Source organism: Scaptodrosophila lebanonensis, unplaced genomic scaffold, assembly GCF_003285725.1.
Source record: "Scaptodrosophila lebanonensis strain 11010-0011.00,11010-0021.00 unplaced genomic scaffold, SlebRS2 tig00001412-arrow-pilon, whole genome shotgun sequence".
NCBI classification, from domain to species: Eukaryota; Metazoa; Arthropoda; class Insecta; order Diptera; family Drosophilidae; genus Scaptodrosophila; species Scaptodrosophila lebanonensis.
The window spans coordinates 6,814,480-6,837,921 of NW_022060739.1; the positions used below are offsets into that span (position 1 = coordinate 6,814,480).

Below are 23,442 nucleotides of genomic sequence, written 5' to 3' on the forward strand. Positions count from 1 at the left end.
GATTAATTCTAGTCATACATTTTGGTAATTGCGGGCAACATATTATTAACAGATGATGATATGCAATGGATGTGCGCGCTTTGCAGGAATACACAACTTAACTATGTACATAGAGATACATAAAACAAAGCTGAGGATCTTAAGTTAACATATTTAGTGTAAAGCTTGGGACGCATTTGGGTGGGAACTAAGTGCTGAGTGCTGGGTTCTGTGCCGATAACTATATATAGACTAACTAAGCTTTTGCTGGGACTAGAGATGTTCACGGATTGGAATTCCCACCACTTTCAAATCAGTTTACAATCGGGAATTCCCTCGCTTGTTCATCCCCAGCTGGGATTAAAAGCTAAAGCTAAACAAATTATATATCGCATGTCTAGGCTGTAATTTTTCTCCTTTTTGTTTTGCTTTTATGATACAACTAACACTTAAAGCTTCTGTTCAATTTTAAGGCTACCGCCAAGCTTTGTGGCATTTCCTTTACCACCGGTATTGCTGTTTGGAAGTTCTGTGCTTGAGCCCGCGGCTAAAACCAAATTCTCATGATTCACAATGTACTTCTTGGCACCGGACAAACCCTGCTTATTAATGTAGAAACTCTTTTGAGCCAGGGGGGAGACCGTGCCATCGTCGACGACGAGGCGATTTAGAAAGTTGGCCGCTGCCTTGGCGCCGCTATCGCAGGATGAAGACTCAATGCTTATGGTCGAGCAACCGCCAATGGATGAGGTTTCGCTTTTCGCATCATCCATGAGCGTGGCATCGTCGGCCAAATCGTTGACCAGCACCTGTGGCCCAAGACCACCGCTCGATGAGGCTGTCGATAGTATGGAGGAGGTTCGACTGCGGCAAGAGTTTGGCTCGCTCTCTGGTATCGAGATGCCCTCATCTAAGCTTTGGCTGTTGCTCACAATACACATCGGCTCGCTGTTGCCGCCGCTAGAGGATGAGGTGGAAGATGCGCCCGATAGGCTCGACATGCCGTCCAGCACCAGAGGCAGTCCGGCGCCCACACAACTCCCGCTCGGCGAGGCTGAAATGGGTGAGGGACAGCCAGAGCTATTGCTATGATTGTTGTTGCTGCTGCCATTGCTATTATTGGTGTTTGAGGTGCAGAGTTTAGAAATGAAAAGCTTGGGCGTAATGCGGCCATCATACGTGCCCGAATCGGGGCTGGGACACACCGACGAGGGCGATTGGCACACGGGCGATGAGCCGCGACTGTAAAAAGAGCCAAAATGAATATATTGAATGACAGTTTTTAAAAAGTGTGCACAAAAATTTACCTTTCTGTAAAGATCTTCTTAAGCGGCGGTGGCGAATAGACGCTCCAGTTACTGGCCCCCGGATTATCATCCAGCTCGAACTTTCGCTTCACCGGACCCAGTTGTGATGGTCGCATTATAGGCGACATGGAGCGACGTGTCGAGAAGGTGCGACGCGTGGGTGAGGGCGAGTAGGAGGGCAAGCGCATGCCGGCGCGATTGTTGGTGGGGCTGGGACTGGAACAGCTTGTAGTGCCCGTGGGCAGCGTTACTTGCAGCGGGTTGGAGAAATCTTCCGATTTGCAGGACCAATTCTCGGCCACCAAAGTGAGATCCTCCCAGCTCTGTGAGATTTGTATTTCACGATGCACTTCACGCTCGTGATTCACCTCACGACTATTCAGATCGGCGCACTCCTCCTGCCGCAACTGTGACACGCGTGGCGTGAGACACAGTGTTGCTCCATTGGCACCCGCTGTTGTGGTCATGGGACTATAGCTGGCCGAATACCGACGTGTGCGTGGCGTGAATATGTTAAACATGGGCGCCGGCGAGACTTCCCTGGGAATTAAAAAGGAAAAATTTAAAGACGATCGCTTGGATACGACAACATATCTCCAGGTAGAAGTCGTTGTCTTTCATTGATCTCTACAGATATGTCTCAGAATGTGAAATAGAAGCCATGGATCAACGTTACTAAACCCATTTTACCCATATACCATAGGATATATGAGGTTCTCTTTCAGGCATTGTCGCAAAATATTAAATAGAGGCAATGGACGATTTGATTTTCTTTTAGGAAAAGCCACAGAATATAAGGTAGTGTCCAATCTACCCAGATATCATAGTAAAAACGGGAAACTCTTTAAGTATATAAGCATATACTGATATTGCTTAATAGACGGGATTTTATTTAAGGTGAGTTAGAAGAACGAGATCATGCCTCCTACTAAACTTAGACCGCTCATATACGATTAGATAGATTGGAAAAGAAGTTGCGGAACAACTGTAATGATCTAGGTCCTACATACATAGATAAATCTTTCTTTCAGGAGCGTTCAAAAATATGAAACAGATAGACAGTTGTGATCTAATCCCCTTTAGGTATTGCTCTATCTTTTGTTCTATCTCTGATGCCTTCTCTTCCCACCACCGTTCTAGGCACTCACCTGGACGAGGGCTGCGAGCGTATGTGTATGTTCTTGCCGAAGTAGTCGATAGGAGCCGCCGCCACATTCAGCCCGCTGGAGCTCTCGTGCTGTACAGGCTGTTGCTTCTTTGGCGTTTGCTCGTGCTCCTTGGCCGCTGCTGCTGCAGCTGCGGCTGCGCGTGTCGTCATGGGTGTGAGCTTGCCAGGCATCGTGCGGATGATGGGCACACTCAGGCAACGCTTTAGGGTCTTGGAGTTTGTGCTGCTGCTGCCGGCGCTGGGTGGCGGTGGATCTAACGTGTCCATGGCCACGTTTTCACTATTGGCCCCTGGTTTTGCTGTTGGTGCATTGCCAGTATCGTCGTTGCCACTGACATTGCTGGTGGTCGTATCCATTGCAGGCAATCAATGCGTGTTCCTCAAAATCTTCTTCGTCGTCGTCGTCGAATGTTGTGGCGTGTGCGTACGTTTCACGTCTAAAAATAAACAGTTTACTATGTTTTCTGGGCACGGGCACTTGTGGTAATGTGTGTTCTGGCTTACAGCTTGGGTATTTTTATTGTGGGTTCGCTCAACTGTTCTTTTTTCGAACGTTTTTGCTGTCTATATTTTGCTTTTGCTAGCCACAGCCACTTCGTCTAACACAAAATTTTGCTGCGCCTGTCAACACTTTGTTCTTGCTCGCTCGCTCACTCACGATGCTCAGCTGGTCGAGCGCTGTTCACATCTAAATGATTGCTAAACGGCTTTAATCCGAGTATTTTAAGATAAATTATCTGTATTTGGGCCTATCTACCTGCCTACTATAAATCCAGGCTAGCAGGATTTACAAATCTAGCCACAGGCTCTAACAAAAATTCTCGTGCACCGCCACTGGTGTCGACTTCGCTGCCGGCGTCGCAGCGGCAGCACCAAGCAGTTGTACATTTTTTATACAGCTGCGTGTGACTTTTTGAGTGTAGTTTTTGCCTATATTTGCGCACGAGTCGAGCATTTGTTGTATAATTTAGAGACGCCATAGTTTCTGGCACATTTGTAGCTATGTTTTGGGCCAATACAATGCATATAAATGTTTAATTTTACTTACAAATTTATGTCCTGTGCTTGAAAAATTTAGCTCGCCTCTCTTAGCTGTTTAGTGTTGAGAAGCGTCGGTGGTGCGTCAGTCGTGCACACGTTCAGGCAGTTTAATATTAACGGCGTTTATTTAGTTAATGTTTATTTGCTTCGCAGTGCAGCGTAATTGTTTTAAAACAGTCTTAAATATGAATAGAAATTAATGCTTTTATTTATTTTTGCACTGCGCTTGGTAGAGGGGTTGGCATTTTCTGCTTAAATGTCTGCTCTTTTCCAATGCTTGACAAGGCAGTCGGCGTTAGGTGAATGCCACTGCCCGGTTTTTGCGCTGTCCAGCACTGCGCGCGCGCATTTTAAATATTAAGTTAAATGCCCCGCCCAAAAATAAAAGATACCGTACACAGAGAAATATTATATTTATTTGTTGGAAACTTAAAGCGAAAACTAAGTTCTTATGTTTTTAAACAATTATCAAAGAAAATAGTAATTCAGTATTCGGACTACAACGTTTTTTAATTTGGTGTGTTTGGCATTTGTAGCGAATTGTTTGTTAAACATAACAAAATCACAAATCATAATAACACAGTACTTTATTTTAAGTGTATTTTTTAGCTTGTTATATTAATCTAATTTTAAATAAAATTTTTACACAACTTAATGCAACACAATTTAATAGTTATATTCAGTGTTTCTTTAAGAACTACGCGATTATTATTCAATAAGTATTATTCAAATTCGCTGAATAAATAATACTTGATTCTCCTTTCGTCCTATGCCTTTGTGAGCATCAGTTTACGACTTAAATATTAGGTATTCTCTTCACTTCCTTCATTTTCCTTCAATGTTTTACAGACTAAATCTCGAATTTAGACTAATATTTTGCTTGTTTGCTGTTGTTTTTGGATGGTTTAGCATTTCAGACAATTGATATCGTTTGCAGTTTTCATCGAATCGGGCGGTAACGTAACTAAATAGTGAAATTAAAAGGAATCGTTGCCGCCGCATTGACAAATAGCATAATTTCATTTTTATAACGAAACATTGTTAAAGAGGAAAACTATGAAGAGTCGTCATCATCATCATCATTATGGTCGCACGTTGTCTTCTCCAGTATATATGTGTATGTAGTTGTAAATGAGCTGCATATGTGGGGTGTTCTTAAGTTCCTAATACATATTAGTTGACTAAGTTGGCAAATATAAGAGTAGCTGAGCAACTGAAGTAAGCTGTTTCTTAGCCATCGGCCAAGGCGGGCGTAACCCAACCATATTTCTCGTGAGTCTTCACCAGCGAACGGAACGACTCCTCAGCTTGACGGCTGTAATTAAATAATACGTGAGAATTAGATAGATTGTAGATAGAGATGAATTTTATAGAGTGAAGGCAATTTCTTATTGAAATGCTCAAAATGAATCTACAGCTTAATTACTTAATTAATAATTTTGTGGAACTAGTTGAATTAGTCGAACTCCTTTTTTAAAAGTGTGAACTCTACTTTGAACCGATTGTTTGTATGAAATATCTTTTATTTTCCAATGAGATATAAAATTACATAAGCATCTCTTTATATCTCTGCATTGAAAAACAAAGTAACGTTCCATTTGTTAGGGAATCCAATTCAAGGCCATACTTACCGACTAAACTCCTTTGTACTTTTTGGTTTGCGTGCTATGCGACCCTGACCCTTAACCACGCTGGCCGCAAACTGCATAATCACCGCCTCCACCTGAAACGAATTGAAGCAATTAAGGTAATGCAAATGTGATAAATAAATATAAATCCCCAGCTGTTACTCACAGTGTAGGCGCTGGCCCAGCCGCGTGGAGTTAGCAGTTCCATGCATATGGCGCCGCCCTCCATTACATACCCCTTCTCGATGCGCGGCTCTACAACACGCATGAACGGTGGTGCGAAAGGAAAATTGTCGGGAAAACTCAAATGCAAAAGTATGGCTGGCACGTTCAATTCAACCATGTCGCGTGCTAGATGCGAGTCCGGATCGATGACATGCAGACGTACATGCCACTCGAAGAGACTATCGTTGACCAGTTCCACCTGTTCGATGAAGAGAAGTTAATAGATTAGGTGGATTAGGATTAGCAGAGAAGAGGTGTCAAAGATTTGAATGACCATATATAATTATGTGAGCTTTACAGAGTGTTTGGTCTTAAAAGTATAGCGTCCCAGGCATTTTTCTGACAGGATAACTTCTTAACCAATGTAATACATTGTTTTTAAAGCTTTTACTACATTAGCACATAATTTAAATGATATATTAAAGAACTGGTAGAACTGTCATTAATGGATTGGATTTATTAAAATCCATAGGTGTGCATGGCAAGAGTCGGATTAAATGGATCGATCGAAAAAATATTATAGTATACTAATCATTATACTATACTAGCTATAAAGTAAGCACAAACAAGATAGAACGCTACAGTCGAGCAAGCCCGACAGTGAAATACCCTGTACTCTCCACAAAAAAGGGAAATTTAAGAAAAAAAAATTATTAAAAAAATTGGTTATTCTAGCTCTTATACTTTCAGAATTCCTTGCGTTCATACAGACAGACGGACGGATGGACAGATGGACATGGCTATATCGACTCGACTTGTCGTCTTGATCAAGAATATATATATATATGTGTGGGGTCTGCCACGATTCTTTCTGCCTGTTGCATACATTCCCACAAAACTGTCAGAAGGTGGGGCAGATTTCCTAATTTTTCTCCAGAGGATCCATCGTCAATTTTCTCCACAAACACAACGTCATTGTCGGAAATAAAATATAGAATACACTTACTGTGAAAACGGCATCATTCTGTCGCTGGAGGCGTTCCATTTCGCGATACTCCTTCATGAGGCGACGCGAGCGTATACTTTGGTCAGGTGCGGCCAATAGGGAGCCGCATTTCTTTGAAGCTGCAGGCGCCACTCTGAAAAGTGGTGACAAAACCAATTCAAGTAAAACGTAATTTTGCTTGCTGCCGGATTTCACGACTAATTTGGATTTTCTGAGAGACCATAAAATAACTCAAAACTGCGGTTATATTACAGTTTAAACAAAAAAATATTCTCAGAATATTGACATTTCCCGATAGCCTTTAAAATTTATTTCAAGCACTAATCGAAAAATGCGCCTTTGAGTTATTTCGAACAGAACTACTCACTTGTGATCCTGTCGACGACGTTTGCCCGGCGATTCGCAGACCGGCTGTTCGGGGGCCATGCGGACCACCGCATTTTTGTTGTTGTTGCTGTTGTTGTGCGTAGCACCGGAAGTGGATGCGGAGGAGGATGCAGGACCGCCGGCTGCCACATTATTTATGGCCTCGGCTGCGCCCACCACAACGACATTGTTGTTGTCGTTGGCAGCCCCATTGGCGACTGCGTCGACTTTATCACTGCTTTTGTCGTTGTTGTTGTTATTGTTGTTATTATTATTATTGTTGTTGTTGTTGGTGGACTTTTGGAAGATTTTACGGAACGCAGTGACAACTCTTTCTTTGGAACGTGATGACATTTTGGTCGTGACTACCTTGATGCGACTGTGTCTCTAAACTTATTAATTGCAGTTGAATTCCTTGTTGTTCTTGTAATTGTGTTTCTCCTTTTGAGCGGTGGCTTGATTTCTATTTACAAGTTGTGGGAATGGTGGTGGTTTCAGTCTTCTGCATCGGTCTATGGAATAAGCCTTTGGTTTTGTGCGGTTTAACTTATCTCTTCAGTGGAGTGCAGGTGGGTCCTTAAATGGCCTGAAAAGAGCAAAAAGGTAAGGTGGGAAAGCGTTTAAAAAACAGTGTTGCATAATAATTTGTAAGTATTTTCTGGGTTTCCAAGTTTTATTTCACTGGAAGTATGATTTAATAGTAAATAGCTTGAGAAAACTTGGTCTGTGGTAAGGAAAATACAACTAGAACTAGTACTCATTAGTTATTTGATGTCCTTTAAGAAGTGCTTTGAATCGAATGTTCCAACTTTATTATTATGTATTTAAAGAAAAAACGATACATGTTTCTTTAATTAAATGACATGACATTTATTTTTATGCACGTAAATTCTTACTATAAAGCAAAATTATTATTATAACGTTAATCAAAAGTATCTGTTTATATCTTACAACTTTAAACCTAATAAAAACTTTGTATCTTTCAGTTAGCTTGTAGAAAGGGCTCAATGAATAACAAACCCAGATCCAAATTTCTTCCGCCCTGAATTTCACAATCATACATTCAAACACACAAACGCTAGTTTTCGGTACCTAACAAAGTAATGGAGTACCTATAAAACTTTTATGGAAATGATTAAGCTCGTGAGAAGGGAAATATATAATAAATAAATCTATAATTGTAAGAAAAAGTACAAGAGCTGCTTCCCATGCAAATAATAATGATTGGCACTTTTTTACAATCATAAAGTATGCCTATTAGGAGCGTTCCTGTATCAACCAAGGCAACAGTTTAAAGCTAAGCTGTCATAATCATGTCTCTACCTTCTACAACCCACTTATGTATTTATTTGTGGCCTTCTGTGAGAATCGAGAGCAACGGAGATAAAACACTCGACGAGACTTATCAATGTCGTTCACCTGAAATGCATACAACAAATACATCATCACATTCATCATCATCATCATCATCAGATGGAACATCCTTGGCAACATTTGCTGGCAAATAAAAAAGCGAAAATATGTTAAATACTCATAACAACGGCAGTAAAACGAGAAGCAACGAAACACAAATGGAAGACTTATGGCATTGTGGGTCACAACACAACAGAGGAAACAGTAGGCAGTGGGTAGAGGGGCCAAGGGCCAAAAGCATTTTATGGCAAAAGTTTGTGGGGAGGCGAGTCTTGGATGCTGTGCAGCAACCAAGGTTTAAGTGTTTCCATGTGGGCGTCCAATTGGGTGCCTGCCTGGGGGTGATGTTGACCATGGTTAGCTGAAAATTGTTTGGGTTGTGCATAATTAGTTGCCACGACTGCCGGCGAGTATGGGTCGTCGGTTGGTTGAGCTGGAAGTTGGCCAACTTAACGCTGCCAAAGGCGTCATTAGGGCTCAACCTTCAAGTGCTGCTGCTGTGGTGGGCGTGGCAACTAAGCAACCATTTGTTTGTAATGTATATTAACACACTTCATCTCTCTAATGAAGGTCACAATCAAGATTTAATGCCACTTTAACAAATGAAGCGCAGCGCCACGATTAAGCGGAGTGTGTCAAGATTGTAAAATGAACTTTTATTCTCTCTTCCACCCTGGCCCCTAGAGGAATTTAGCGAAAGGGTGTTAATGCGCCGTTCTCCACTGCACAGCGCAGCAAGTTCGCTTAAAGTGCTTAATTGGCTGTTAAAAATTTGAGACAGCTTCGCAAATAGTGGCACAAATCGAAGCCGGACTAATTGGGGCAGGTCAGCATTTCTGCTGCAATAAGTGTTGCAGTGTTGTAAAGCGATCAGCTTTGGTCAGTTTCTATAACCGCTACTCTATATTTTTAGGTGTTTTCAAGAATAACTATTTTTTTATACCCCTAGGATAAAAAGGGTACATTAGGTTTGTACAAAGTATGTAACATGCAGAATTCTGGATCAGCACGATGAGAGAAATCGATCTAGACATGTCCGTCCGTCCGTCTGGATGAACGCCTGGATTTCGGAAACGGTTGAGCGCACATTAATTAAACTTGGTATGCAGCCGCTCCTAGCCCCTAGGCTACACGAGTTTATTTTATTTTTTGATTTTCCTGCCCCCTTTAAATAGTTTTCCTTTTTTTCGTGTCTTCAGGTATTCTATACCAGTAATTGAGACTGTTTTCAAAAAAGACTAGTGGGAGAAAGCTTTAAAATCCACATAACTTCTAAGTAGATACATACTCGTATAATAAAAAAAAAAAGGATAAAGTATAACATTTCGAATATTTGCAATTCTTAAATTCTCAGTTCTATACTAGTAATTGATACTGTTTTCAAAAAAGACTAGTGGAAAAAATCGAAGTACATTGTATATTGCAAAACATAAAGTATAAAATAGAACATTTCGAATATTTGCAATTCGAACAGTACCCTTTCCTAATCATTTAGTTTTATTTAAAACCGTAATGTCTATTAGCTATACAGTGTACGAGTTGTTCTCTATATTCTTTTCAAAACACAGATCCAATTTCTCAGGCAACTCAGATCCCAACTTGCTTATCTCAAATCATACACTCTTTCAATTAAATGTAAGCTACCAATACCATGGCTAGATACAACCTTGTTAACTTAGTAATTTTAACTCTAAGCTTGCATTATATAAGTACAATTTCGATAAAATAATTGACCTTATCGGTCATATGGTAGTGAAAACCGAATATTTTTTACTGGATCTATATACTGTAATCAATTATTTGTATAAATTAAATATCTGTTATCAACATTTAAATGGAATAGTAAGTAAACTATTTAAACAGAAAATGCTTATAAAAGAGCTAAAATATAAACCCTTAAAAATCTCTGAAAATAGTCTCTTAAAGACTCTATTTAAACACCGATTATCTATAACACGCTACATCAAAATTTCAGTCTATTTACCAAATCATATCTAACTAAATAAGCTAATCTATTGCTGAGCTCTAAAGTCTGTCTAAGCAAAAAGCTAAAGCAACCCCTTAGAAAATATCTGAAGAGCTATTCTTCACCAATCAACTCTTTTATTTTCCCTAATTTTAACCTACTTTTCTTTATAGTTTTTCATTTAACTGTATACTTGTGAAGTTTAAGTTCTTAAATTACAAAAATAATAAGCAATTTCAGCAACAAAAGAATGTGTTTCGAGGTATAATATTGCTATTAAAAAAGGTCTAACACAAATTCCCGCTGCCTAAGAGTCAAAGTTCACAGTTAACTGACAGCCAATTGCTGGAACAACGAATTGTGATTGATTGTTCGACACATGGATACATGTATGTATATATGTATTTAGGTATATCTACCATACCCACATGGTTATTCATTTGAGCGATGGCTGACCCCAACCAGTGGTCAGCCAACAGATGTGCATGTGTGGGTTGATGTTCTATTAATAACATGAAACCCAACTCATTACGACGTGGTCGGGTTTGGATGAAGAGGAGCAGCGTAGGCGACATGGCTCCAACTTTCGTCGTTAACTGCTGCACTACTTATTTTTAGCTGCACTTTTGCTTTCGAAACGCAAAAACTGGAAATGAATCGACAAGCGAGTTATAGAGAGACTTGGGAAACCGCCCAGACCGATTGTCTGTTCACCGCAAAAAGGAAAGCTATTTATACGCAAAAACCTTGGGCGGCACTTCGACATTGCCATGGACAAAGAGTCGAGAGTGGCGACTCCATTGGGGGGGAATTCAAATCGCTTGGGGAGCAAACAAAGCTCTGTGGCACAATTGGCCGACGGCGACAGTCGCTGTTTAAACAAAACATATTTCAACTCGTTAGTAAATAAGAACACACACACACAAGCATTCTATGTAGTAGATATGTATTTACTTGGGACTGTGCGTTGACAGCTCTGAAATATTAGGCGACAAATTGAGTGTACGGGTTCGTTAAAATGGGGCGAAGGCCCCATTAGTGCTTATCTTATCTGTACGGGAACGCAAATATCGATTTAATCTCTGCCCACGTAAACGATGTAGAACCTGATCTACCCCACTGCCTGCAATTTGTATTAATAGCTGCTAATTTTTAGCACAGATATAAATCAATGAAAATTTCCCATGACCATTTAGTAAAGATCCCAAATTAGCGACCAGCCCTCACCCAATGTGCAATTAAGTTGTGTGAAAAGGGCCGGAAATACGAATACAACAATGCTACAGTAAATATAAATAAAGTTTAAGTCAAAGTTTGCTAAAAATAATAAAAGTCAAAATTCTGGACAATATTGAAATCAGTAATCGCCTTTCTAATTCCATTTTTTTTTTTTAACACAAATCCCCAATACCTCTCACTGCTAAGTTCCAGGAAGAACTGAAACTAGGCTTCAGTTAATAGAAATGAGTTTAAGTCAAAGTTTGCTAAATATAATGTAAGTCCAAATAATATAACTTAAAATTAAAACAAGTAATCGCCTTTATAATTCCATTTTTTTTTAAACACAAATCCCCAATACCTCTCACTGTTAAGTTCCAGGAAGAACTGGAACTAGGCTCCAGTTGATAGAAATAAAGTTTAAGTAAAAGTTTGCTAAATATACTATAATACTATTCAAAATTCCGGACATACCAGATTACAATATTAAAATTAGTAATCGCTTAATTCATTTTTTTTATAAAACCCAAACAAGTTGCCGAAAGAACTGGGACTAAATCGGCTTGGGTTTCCAAAACTCATCTTCTTGATATATTTATAGACCCAAAACCATGCATAAGGCATACAGAATCTACCCGTACATAATGGTTAGTTTCTGCTTGACCATTATGTAAATTTTAAAACCAAATTTAACAACCAATTAAGAGTTACTAAAGAAACTTAATGACAAACAACGTCCAAGGTCATCTAATAAATATAATTCCATATAAATTCAAGTTCTCGAGAGATTTTGTTGATTAGTTGAGCAGTTTTTACAGACAGCTTTCGCCATGAAGGTCCACTGTTTCTATCTTGATGTCCAACAATGTAAGTGCATTACAAAAAGAAACATCCATAAAATCACTCGAAAAACGTCGGGCGGTGTCTGGCGTCCCAAAGGTGTGCTTTAAAAATAGCACGTAACTCAAATTAGTTTTTAATTGGCAGTTGTTCCAGAGCGCATTAACGTTTGCATTAGCATTCAAGACAAGTGGTTACAAAATCCAATAGAACTACAGGGTGTGTCGAAAAACAAGTCTGTTTATGAACTAGTTCAGGTTTTAAGCTAAGGGTATTATAAATATTGTTCAAAATAAATGTTGAGGGAAAAAAGGCGGTAGAAACAGTAGAGCAGTAGAACGCAAAATATCATTTAGGTAATTCCGACAGTCGTACCAGTCGACAACATTGATTAACAATTTCAAAATCGTAAGTACATGAGGCCTAAGTGTTGATAAGCGGTTTTGATTGTGAAAAATATTGCAAACCTACCAATAGCTGCGAACTTCTATGCCCTATAAAAACATTCCTTGAGTTGTTACTTTGAAATTCTCAAAAAAGAAGCTCTTTAGTACAGTCTAATATTAAAGAAGGTAATAACAGCTTGTTAGTCTCTTAAAATTTTAATAAATTACTTTAGCAATTTCTCAACATTATGCCTTTCCTTAACTGCAAACTAATTTGCCTTTTTATCAACACCTAGCGACACAATCCGGGCGAGGCGAGGCGAGCGTGGGATAAAACTCTTACATAACATCAATCTTGCCTTCATTAATAAAAGCTCTTGCCGGCATATTTTAGATAATAAACAATTTTCAGACTTGAGCAGCCTGGCAGCCTGTGTTGTTGTTGTTGCTGCTCTGCCTGCCTGGTGTTTCCAAACATTCCAAGTGCATGCAAATTACGGAGGTAAACACGAAACGTCATCGCAACGAACGCGAAAACGAAAAGGAAAAGAAAAACTGTGTCAGCTGCAAAATGCAATTTTCATTTTTCGGAAAGTTGATGGCCCGCCTGGCGTGGCAACTTATTGATTTTTGTTTATTGTGTTAAATATTGCGGCGCTTTAATTACGTTTTCGATGATATGCAAAAAAAGTAGGCAACAACACATCTGACACGTCACGCGCCATTTATCAACACTTGCTGGGAGGAAAGCAACAACCCGGCCTTAAAAGCAATAACGAAGAGCAAAAGCAACGCGGAAACTTATTTAAAACGAGGAACATTTGTCAACAACCAGCCAGTGAAGAATATTGCAACTGCAATGGGCCCTAAAGGCTAATGGGTGGAGCAGAAGGAGGGGCCGAGTGCAGCAGGAATTGTCGGCATGTGGCCGGCATTTGTTTGCTTTCGTGACAGTTCTTTGTTCGCTTTAGCGCTTTATATGATGTGCCGTGCACTGCTGCCTATAAATGCACATACAATACATGTACATAAATATATATATGTACCTATGTATATACATAGACTTGATGTGACTGTTAAGGTAAGCAATTCTTTGCCTCCTCAAATGATATTTGCTTAGCATTTAATTATAGATATTCACATTTCAAGCGATTTATTTATTTATCAAGCCTTAATTTGGATCTTTCAGTTTTAATAGGTTTCGAATAGCTATAGAGGGCTGAAATAACACTTATTTCAATAAGAAATTATTCAAATTCATTTAAATATATTTTTTAGTACTTTATTTAATTTGGAATTTCTATGGAATATATATTTTTAAGCTACTACCTCAGAAAATGTGCCTTTTCACTGACAAGAAATAAAGTTACATAATTATACGTATTAGTAATGACTTTTATTAGACTTGCCCAATTTTTAAATGAAATATGAATTAGAAATAAAGAATTATATTAAATTAAAGAATTCTGTAAGAATTCAAAAATATCCCTTAGGCTCATCTCTTATTGACACCCCGTCAAAATTTGATAGCAACCTAGTAATCGCACTACAAGTAACACTGACGATCAAACAAATAGCGAATATTAAGTTCTCTATTAAGCTCGATTACACTTTGTTTCAATTTATGAAACCAGTTTGTGGTGATAATTGTTTATTCCGTGACGAGAGTCCACGGGTGGTATACTTGATTCAAGAATGATCAACAAACATGTTGGCCAGTTTAAATAAGTAACTACAGTACCATTCTGTGAAGTACGTGAATTTATAAAAAATCAGCCAAAATATTTCCTGAAATTAATGGAGATCGAATTACATATCTCCAAATCAACAACTTAACGCATTTTCATCGCCTAATATATATTTTCATTTATTTGTACTTTAACGGGTAAAGGGTATAATAATCGTACAAAAAGTTATATTAAATTGTCAAAATATCGATTCTGTGTCCTTATTTCAAGAAGTTCTGTTCGCTTGGGGACACAACTTGTAGATCGGTCGTTTGGTAGATAAAGTCTTTCTATGTAGATACAATTTTCTAGTGTTCACATACAATATTATACATGAATGCGACATGCAGAGTGAGGGAAATTTAGTAGCTTTAGTTAAGTTGGGTTTTCAAAAATCATATATCGAAATAATAATCAACATTCCGATTCACAACTAATCGCTATGTGCTATATAGACTGGTAGATGGTTTGGTGAGTCTTTTTAGGTACAATTCACGTTTTAGACAGTAACAGTGTGTGTGAAATTAAGAACAAAGCAAAGTTAACTTTAAAAAAAAACATGAGAATATACTAACTATTGTGTAATCAAATGATTAAGTTTAGTATGTTTTGTACTTTTATTGTGAATGTAGATTGTATTTACTTGTGAAAGCTACAAACATATGTATGTACCTTACGCGAGAACTAAGGAGTTAAGCCGGCCTGATCTCAAATCCACCACAGCCGAAGCCGTCTACCACACGACGTTTTAGCTGCGAGCGCATCTCACCACATCACACTGTACATGATCTATACACATACATACATACATACTTACATACACACGCATTGAACACTACATAGCCCAACAATAGACACCACAAAAACTGCAAGCAACAGCTGACTATTTTAATAAAACGAAAAGGCCATCGTGCTGGTTTTGTTATTGCTTTGACAAGAACATCGACTATTTGAATTACATTTTATAAAATAGTATACAAAATTGCATATTTAATTATGTGGAATGTAATTACTGAAGGCAAATCTGTTGAATGGCATGCCAGACTTGGTTGAATAAATTTATTTTTAGTTGTGAATTACAGTCCAGCCCATCAACCGTTAGTAGCAAATTGCACATTGCATTGCGATTGCTGCTGCTGCTGCTGTTTCTGTTGCCATGACAACAATATCTGCACAAAAGCCTTTGTGTGGCACTGTTTCACACCTCTCTCTCACCTACACATACGCGCACTCGCTCCCTCTCTCACTCTCTTTTGCATTTAGTGTATGTGTGTGTGTGTGTGTGTTATGTACACATCAACTTTTTGTTGCCATTGTTCTAGTTAGTTGGCGCCAATGCTGACTCATTTAAAGAGGAGGCTGCTCCCCGAAGTTGGTGTTGTTGTTGCTGCTAAATTAGTGTGTTGCTGTTGCTTTTTGAAGGGGTGGGGGTGGACAGAGGCTGAGGATGAATGTGTGCTGTGACTGTAAATTTGTGTTAGCTTTTGCCTTTGTTATGTATTTATTAACAATTTTCATTTTCATGGCGATTTGAATATGCAAATTGAATTAAACTTGGTGTGCTCAATGCATATTTGTTGCTATACTCACTCGTATATGAATGTGTTCGCTTATATGTATGCATTTAGGCAGAGCTTTAAATATGCATGAGTGTGTATGTAAAAGCAATGGGCACAATCTGCCTGGCTGCTGCAAATTGTTTAAATATTTCCTGGTTCATTGTTCATGGTGATGTGACCAAAATGCTTTGTCGTGTTCGCAATTTCCAGCAAAGCAAAGAGTGGGGACTATCTCTGAACTCAATGAGTGTTGTGGCAAGTTCATTGGCTTGTTCGGATATCTGGGCCGGGCGCTCTCTTGGAGTTTTAAGGCTGGCTTTTAATTTATGTATAAGCTGGGGTTTTGTCAACAAGCCGCAGCACACTCACACACGTGAGTGAGTGAGTGAAAGACTGTTGTCAGTTTATATAAATACTTATGGCGTACTGCTTTCCCTTGCCTTTACTTGCCTCGCCGTTACACAAAGAGTGCTTGACAACATGCCTTAAGTGGCGCACTCGACGCCTTAACTTTGACCTTGATATGTCTCTGTTTATCATTTTATGTGGCGCCACAACAGCTGCCGCCACACACACACACAGCATTTAACACCCACGCAGAGACAAACAGACAAATTATCGCACACACACGAACACGCACACTTAAAAAAATACAGAGAAGAGCAATCAGCAGCCAAGGCAAGTCCTGTTCCAGGCTCATCAGCGTAGCCTACTCGCCCTCCCCGCTCACATATATATTGTATTTATTATTTATACATACAAACGAATGTCTATTTTGCGTTTTTTGTTTTTGTGTTTTTTCTTCTCTAATACGTTACATGACATTGAAAGCACGTAGACGCAGCGCCCGAATGTATGCTACACCAAATTTTTGCTTACCAAAAACATTCACAGAGTTTTGCAAGAGATAGAAAAAAGGAACAACAACTCTGCGGCATAGCTCAATGGCCAGCCATCGTGTGGTGTGAATCTTGTGTGTATATGAGTTGGTGTGTGTGTGTGTGTGCGTGTCCTGCGAAACGGAAGCCATTTATGAAATTGCTTTTAACAACCATAAAGAGAGTACGCCCAGTCTCCACCGTGCTCGTGTTTATTGTCGACTAACTGAAGTGGACTTCCAGTGGCTGACCTCTACGGCAGGTCCTGCCCACAACATAACTAAATAAATGTGCTTGCGTGCATATCCCTGTGATGACGGCAATAGCGGCTTCGATTAATAGCGCATCATCGCTTGAAAGTTATACACACGTTTGTGTGTGGGTTGTATGTAGTTTTTTTTTATGAGGAAAAGTGCATTATCAAAGTGTCAGGTGTTGGCTGCGTGGGTGCATGAATTGCATTAGAAATAAAGGAAGTCTGTTCTCATTACTAGAATGTTTGAAAAGTATTTCAACTAAAATGGACTTTAAGGAAAGTTTTTGTACAAATTCTACATTAAACCGATTTTCATAATAACTCAAGTTTTCAAAAGTTATCATTGCTTTAGAAGACGGACATGCCTTTATCGTATCTATATGTTTCTATAACGTCGAATCGGCTATGCCTTTTATTGCCTGAAACACATGTACAGACTTTTTGGCATATCGTTTCTTTTATTGGGTACAGGATATGAAAATGTTTCTGCTGTTAAAGTCTCTGCGACTGTATTAGTTTTTCAAGAAGGCAATTCAGGTAAACTATTTTGCCATTGGCATTTAAATAAATTATGAAAAAATCGCTAATAACTGATCAATAGATGGTTGAAACTGAAAAAAAAAAAACACAATACAATATTTGACCAATTACTTACACCTAGATTTTTTCATATTTAGTTCTAAGTGTGGGAACTGCAATGCTTTAAAAGCTGTCACGTCATTCGAATAATATATATAATATATATAATATAAATATATTCTGTTTATTAGATAATAGTATTACATAATGTAAATAGGAATCTGTATATATGTACATCTGTTTGTCATTTATTTAATTAAAAACAAATATTTTTAATGTTTTTATTTTAAAATTCAACTCCTAACTTGTTGTTGCTTTAAAAGTTTAATGCAACTATGATTAAAAGTTGTGCTAAGCATTTGTAAGTTGTTTTTGGGTAACACACTTAGGGTAGATATGTTAAGTCCCTTTAGTGTGTTCTTTGGGTCAGGCAGCCGTCAAGTTCATTGAGCCAAAGCACGCATTGTCTTGGCCATTAGTACCTAAGCAGCTCGAGCATGCTATCCCTTTTAGCTTGAGACACAGTACCCTCTATCTCTTGCCACACACACATTGCCACTTGCCACGCATACGAGTTTTGTCTGGTCAGGCCCAGCCACAAAGGATCTCGAACCATCTCCACCTCCAGCTGCTGACGTCAATGGGCGCGACTTAGCAAATGCTATATTCTGTTAATTTCAGCGCCGACTGACGCGCGCCATTGTGTTGGCCTGCATATTGTTTATGTTGATTAAAATTGTTTATCGCCTACGTCGAGTCCGTAACCGAAACGACGCCAACGCAAACGCTAATACCCGATGCCCAATGCCTATGTCGTTCATGTTAAATTCATAATCCTGGCCTTTGCGCCATTAAGGCAACTCAATGAACTTGAAGGAAAGCTCAAATTGATGGAATCGTAATCGCCTAGCCTTTGCCTTAAGTCTCTTTCTATTTATAGTTCTAGGCCTTAAGAGCTCTACATGGTTTTCATAGCTATTGCTATTGTTGTTGTTGTTGTTTGTTTCATTGGCTCTTGTGTGTGTATGCATAATAAATTCATGACTCTGAAAATCTATAAATTCATTTGGCACTTCCTGGCCAAGTTTGTAATACGAGGATTGCGGGTGGTAATCAAAATAAAAAGCCTGGCGGGAATGCAATATTAAAAGTTTAGTGAAAAGGATTGCGATCTAATAACAGCAATTTAAATTCAGAGCATGACCTCGACATCGCAACTCTTCCTTCCTTCCTTCTATTATTTTCTCTCTTGCACTCCCCATAATATGTTCTCGAATACACTTACGGATTAAGTTGGATGGATTTGTCACAAAAAGAGAGAAAAGCAACGAACAGGCACACACTCGAATAGTTTGAAAGTCGAAAGTCGGTCGAATGTTGCAAGGACGAAATCAACTATATTGTCGGATCCGACTAAAATAGCAATATTCGTCACACACTTGTAAATTCCTTGCATTACTGACAGAGGCATTACTCCTAGGATCTTAAAGAAGCCATATACGCTATTTTTAAATATTTTCGACTATTTTCTAAACATATAAAGATCTAAATAAGTGTCTAATTGGATTTCTTAGATTATTTTACCCAAGGTTCTGCATAAGAAATTACTTGATTCTTAAAGATCTTAAAAAGCCAATAACAATCCCCATATACACTTTAATGCCAATCGATAGGAGATAGGACCATCGAAGAATAATGCACGATCTGGCATTCCCAATCTAACCCTGGCGAGTGTGTTGAGTCGTCGTTCAGGCCCTTAAACGCGTATAGCCTCGTATATTATTTAATCTCGTATTGTTTGAAAACATATCATTAAATATTAAACTGGTTATTAATGCCCTTTAACCTTGTAACGCCTATTCACTCTGGCTGCCTGACAAGCAGCGGAGTAATTGCTGTGTAATGTGTAAAGTCAACCCAGAAATCGTAGCGACACTAACTTCAAGGGAGTGTATTCTATAGCCCCTCTGGGTTCTTCAACGATTTCATTTATGTATTTGTTTTCCAAAATTTTCTTTTTAACTTAAATATTAAAGCTGCAATTATTGCACAAATGTTGTTCCCCGAAAAGGTCTTACTTTTGAAAACATTTTATACCCCAAAGCAGTTCAGAAGGGTACAACATTTTCGACCTGCCACCGTTTACTTTTTCTCTCTCGATTTACTGAGTTTTTAGTGTTAAATCAGCAGAAAGGCAAAAGGCGCAAGGCCAAGACATACTGCCATTTCTCTCTCCCTGGCTGGCTCCACCACTCCGGCATGCCTGGCTGAGGCTGCTGCTCCTTCGCCTTTTGCTCCTTCTGCTGTTTCAGTTCATTCATGAATACCAAACAAAAGCACGCCCTTTGGCGCCCAGAGAGTTTGGCGAATGCGTGGGCGCTTCTAAAAGACCCTTACTGAGCATTTGCGAAATGTCAGCAGTAAATAAAATTGGCGCATTTTAGCTCTGAGGGCTGAAGGCAAAGGCAGGAGAAGCCAAGCGCGACTGTCACAAACATTTTTGGGCAATAAAATACATGCATCTCGTGTATCTCTGGTCTAAACAAAGTCAGAGCTGATTTAAAAACTTATGTAAAAGTTGTCTTTGTGCAATTTGACACGCGCTGTTATTTTTTGACTCGGGGATTTGTTTTTATGGTCAGCCTTTGTGAGAATCGATAAGGCGCCGCTTTGAAAAAAATTGACTAATTGGGAGAATAGACTGCACTCAACAGATTTTATGAGTAACAAGAGATGACAAACTCGCTAAAAACCTTATGAGAACTTAATAGTTGAGGACTGTCATTGCTTGAAGCATTTAGTAAAGATGATTAGTAATAGAAAACAAATCAAATTAAGTATGGTCAACATTATTTGAAACTGAATCTTGACAGCTATAATAAAAGTTTGATCTTATAGATTAGAGCGAGGCTTAATAATTATTAAATATGTATTATGAACATCAGTCGATTTCTTTTCCTTTTTTGAGGTTGTGGTATTTTGATGATTACTTATGAAAAAATGAAGACGATTTAAGAAAGTACATTTATTGTTTTCCTATAACTATTGATTGCCCAGTAATAAATCAAATCAAATATTTATAAAAGAATTTATATAGTTACTTCTAAATATTGTTTGATTAAAATTTTTCCAATCAACACACTAATTGGAATTCAAGCAGAATTAGTGTCTTCGAAATTGACGAAAAACCCCAAGAAAAAAGAGCTTAGAAAATGAATTCAGATTAAAAAGCTGCAGCAGCACCAGCTGTCGTTTTGAAATGAAATCATATTTCTATCAATAGGAACAAGGCCGAAGCTGGAACTTACACAATGTTTCCGTTTAGATTAAAACTTGAAACTGTGCCACTAGAAATTTTGTCATACACGCACACACACACACACACACACACATAAAGTCCACTTGAATATTGAAATATATTTTTCAATATCAAGTTCAATGGAAAGACTGCGGGTATATTGACATTGAACCGTGCCTATCTTTCAAAGCTCACGTTTCAGTGCTTCTCTTCACTGGCTGGCCAGCCAGCCAGCCAGCCTGGCCGCCAATGTCAAAAAGCTAAAGTGCAATGTATAGACAAATAATACAAAAGCAACAACAACAGTTGTGTGTGCACACCATTCAGTGTCAAATGCAGCGCACACATACATACGTGGAAACACATGCATTCATATGTACCCTGCAGTAACAGGCATCAGTCCTGCGTTCGTAATTTCGCTAACACCTAACATTTGTATTGTAATAGCCATGATATTCGATTTGGCCAAATGTTTTAAAATATATATTATTTATGCCTTTGTTAGTTTCCCTATTTTTAAAAGGATTTTCTTTGCTAGGGATTCAAACCCTCAGCATTTTAAATTGGTTAGTATACTTTTTATACACAGCCTACAAGACTTTAACACGATCGGCTGGAATGGGTAAACATTATCGCGTTCCAATTGCGCATTTCTTCTACATACGAGCAGTATGTTTATTTCTATTCCGTTCGAACTGTCACTTTTCCATTGTTCTGTGCTAAAAATAGATAAAATGGGAGAGGAGCGCTTCTCTCAGCAGAAAGAGAAACATGTAGATTGTCATTGTCACTTTCTTGACACACTGCAATTTGTTTTGAATCGACACCGCGATAGCGGGCTCTTTTAGTACTACAGGGTACAAACGTATGCATTGAAGCTGTTAACGAAACGCTCACAGCCATAGAAAAGTGGTCAATTGTGTGTGACGCTCAACAATCGAACATCAAATGCACAAAACTTTGGTGCATCTATGGATATTGAGAAATTTAAATACATATGTATGTACTATATCTACATACATATGTATGTATATTTGCGGGTCAAATGCTCTTAATTGGCAAATTGAAGCGGCCACAAGCAAATGCAACGCTCCTATGACACCGCTAGATAACGGCACTTTGCAATACTAACAAACAGACACACAACACACTCATACACACAAACGCACCTAACTGGCGCATACATACAATTTTATTGTTTGTGCAGCTTACCGCAATACAAAATCTCAGGCGGTCGTCATGAAACCTTTTCTTATCAATATATTATTACACGGAACCATGCACGATAAACTCACACAAAAGCCACCAAATGTAACTTTATTCGCACGCACTGGCTACACACACATACACATACACGCACCTTGCTTGCAGCGACGCCGTCGTCGTTATTTGGTCGCAAAAATCAATCAATGGTTTTTGATTTGAAAATGTTCACAAATTGTGCACACCGGGTTTTAAAAATTAACTTTGAAAATTTTATGTAAATTATTCGATTGTAAATTAAAAACGCGCACTACGCAGCACCGTTTGCAAAATTCTTTTTACTTGGAAAAAAAATCCAGTTAAAAGCTTTCGTTTGGCATCCGCGTAGTTGCCGCTGCTTCAACAGACGTCGCACAACTTGGAATGTGTTGTTGTTGCTGCTGCACTTTGCGCACAGATGGTATCGAGTATGCAAAAACGATACTATTTCGAGCTGGACAGTGTTGGGAAGGGCAGTGCTGCGAGCGTTGGCCAGCTGTGTTAGTGCTGTTAAATTTCGTTTCGATTCAAAATGCTAGTTGCTTTTTCTTCTTTTTCTATTTATTAAACATTTCTTGTGGCTGTTTGTTTATATTATGGAAAAATTACTTTTGATAATTTCAACTCTAAATTTCTTTAATTTTTTTTTAACAGATTGTTCCTTATGAGTATAAAGTAAATTCATTACGTGGTTTCCTTTATTTATGTATCTACCTTGTTGGTTTTGTTTTAAAAATTTTCATTTATGGTGTATGCATTTATTGCTTTTATTTATGAATTTTATATCTTTATATATGTGTGTGTTATGGTATATCGTTTCCATTAGAAAAAAATGCCTCTACTTTAACTTCTGTGGCGTACAATTTAGACGTTAATTGTATTTTTGTGTTTTTGAATACGTTGTAGGTTTTAACAGTTATAGTAATGAGTATTAGTTGTTGCTATATGCATGTAAGTATATGTAGATAAGTAATACGTTACAATTTGATTTGTTTTTGGTTTTTAGAATGCGATACACGTAGCTAACAAATTGTTGAAAGTTTCCGGCGCTCGATTGTTTGTTCTTGCAAAGAAGGTGCAACAAATGAACTGCAAAGCGCTTAAAATGTTTGGTAATTGTTTGCACTTAAAGTCTAAATAAATAATTAATTTTTATATAAATATACGCAAAAGACACGGCTACGGACTAATCAACAAATATTTGCGCAAATGTCAAACAAAGTTTTGATTTGCATGGAGTTTTTGTGTGTTGTTTGGTTTTTTAATATTTCTTAAATATTTTCAAGCACTTTTTTTTACACTAGTTATGAAAATAGTAGCTAATTTTTAGCAAAACATGCGTTTACATTAAATTTAATTACTTTCTTAATAATTGTGTGTACGTTTTCAACGGAATCTCAACATTGCAAGGAAGATATTT

General features: G+C 38.3%; 2 protein-coding genes across 4 annotated transcripts; both read right to left on the bottom strand.

Moving 5' to 3' along the window:
• Positions 1-366: 366 nt before the first annotated feature.
• LOC115631231 (rho GTPase-activating protein gacF) lies at positions 367-3,619 on the bottom strand. 2 transcript variants are annotated; one of them, XM_030527939.1, is made up of 4 exons: positions 3,503-3,619; positions 2,435-2,891; positions 1,287-1,826; positions 367-1,221 (listed from the first exon to the last, which is right to left on the bottom strand). In XM_030527939.1, exons 2-4 carry the CDS (start codon positions 2,809-2,811, stop codon positions 429-431), a joined length of 1,710 nt encoding a protein of 569 aa, XP_030383799.1. In that variant the 5' UTR covers positions 2,812-2,891; positions 3,503-3,619; the 3' UTR covers positions 367-428. The 2 variants fall into 2 exon arrangements, with proteins under 2 accessions (XP_030383799.1, XP_030383800.1); XM_030527940.1 differs by lacking the exon at positions 3,503-3,619 and adding an exon at positions 2,959-3,039.
• Positions 3,620-4,064: 445 nt separating this feature from the next.
• LOC115631260 (ubiquitin-conjugating enzyme E2Q-like protein CG4502) lies at positions 4,065-22,373 on the bottom strand. Of its 2 annotated transcripts, none has more exons than XM_030527972.1 (6): positions 22,141-22,373; positions 6,662-7,246; positions 6,295-6,427; positions 5,290-5,547; positions 5,127-5,218; positions 4,065-4,810 (listed from the first exon to the last, which is right to left on the bottom strand). In XM_030527972.1, the coding sequence occupies exons 2-6, from the start codon at positions 7,012-7,014 to the stop codon at positions 4,726-4,728; spliced, it is 921 nt and encodes a 306-aa protein (XP_030383832.1). In that variant the 5' UTR covers positions 7,015-7,246; positions 22,141-22,373; the 3' UTR covers positions 4,065-4,725. The 2 variants fall into 2 exon arrangements, with proteins under 2 accessions (XP_030383832.1, XP_030383831.1); XM_030527971.1 differs by lacking the exon at positions 22,141-22,373 and adding an exon at positions 21,993-22,120.
• Between the last annotated feature and the right edge of the window lie 1,069 nt (positions 22,374-23,442).

Coding starts and splice junctions, on each gene's coding strand:
- LOC115631260 (XM_030527972.1), bottom strand. CDS start 7,014: ATGTCATCACGTTCCAAAGAAAGAGTTGTCACTGCGTTCCGTAAAATC. Junction 5,548..6,294: donor AGAATGATGCCGTTTTCACA/GTAAGTGTATTC, acceptor TTCATCGAACAG/GTGGAACTGGTCAACGATAG. Junction 5,219..5,289: donor GCTGGGCCAGCGCCTACACT/GTGAGTAACAGC, acceptor AATTCGTTTCAG/GTGGAGGCGGTGATTATGCA.
- LOC115631231 (XM_030527939.1), bottom strand. CDS start 2,811: ATGGATACGACCACCAGCAATGTCAGTGGCAACGACGATACTGGCAAT. Junction 1,827..2,434: donor CGCTCGCAGCCCTCGTCCAG/GTGAGTGCCTAG, acceptor TTTAATTCCCAG/GGAAGTCTCGCCGGCGCCCA. Junction 1,222..1,286: donor AAGAAGATCTTTACAGAAAG/GTAAATTTTTGT, acceptor CTCTTTTTACAG/TCGCGGCTCATCGCCCGTGT.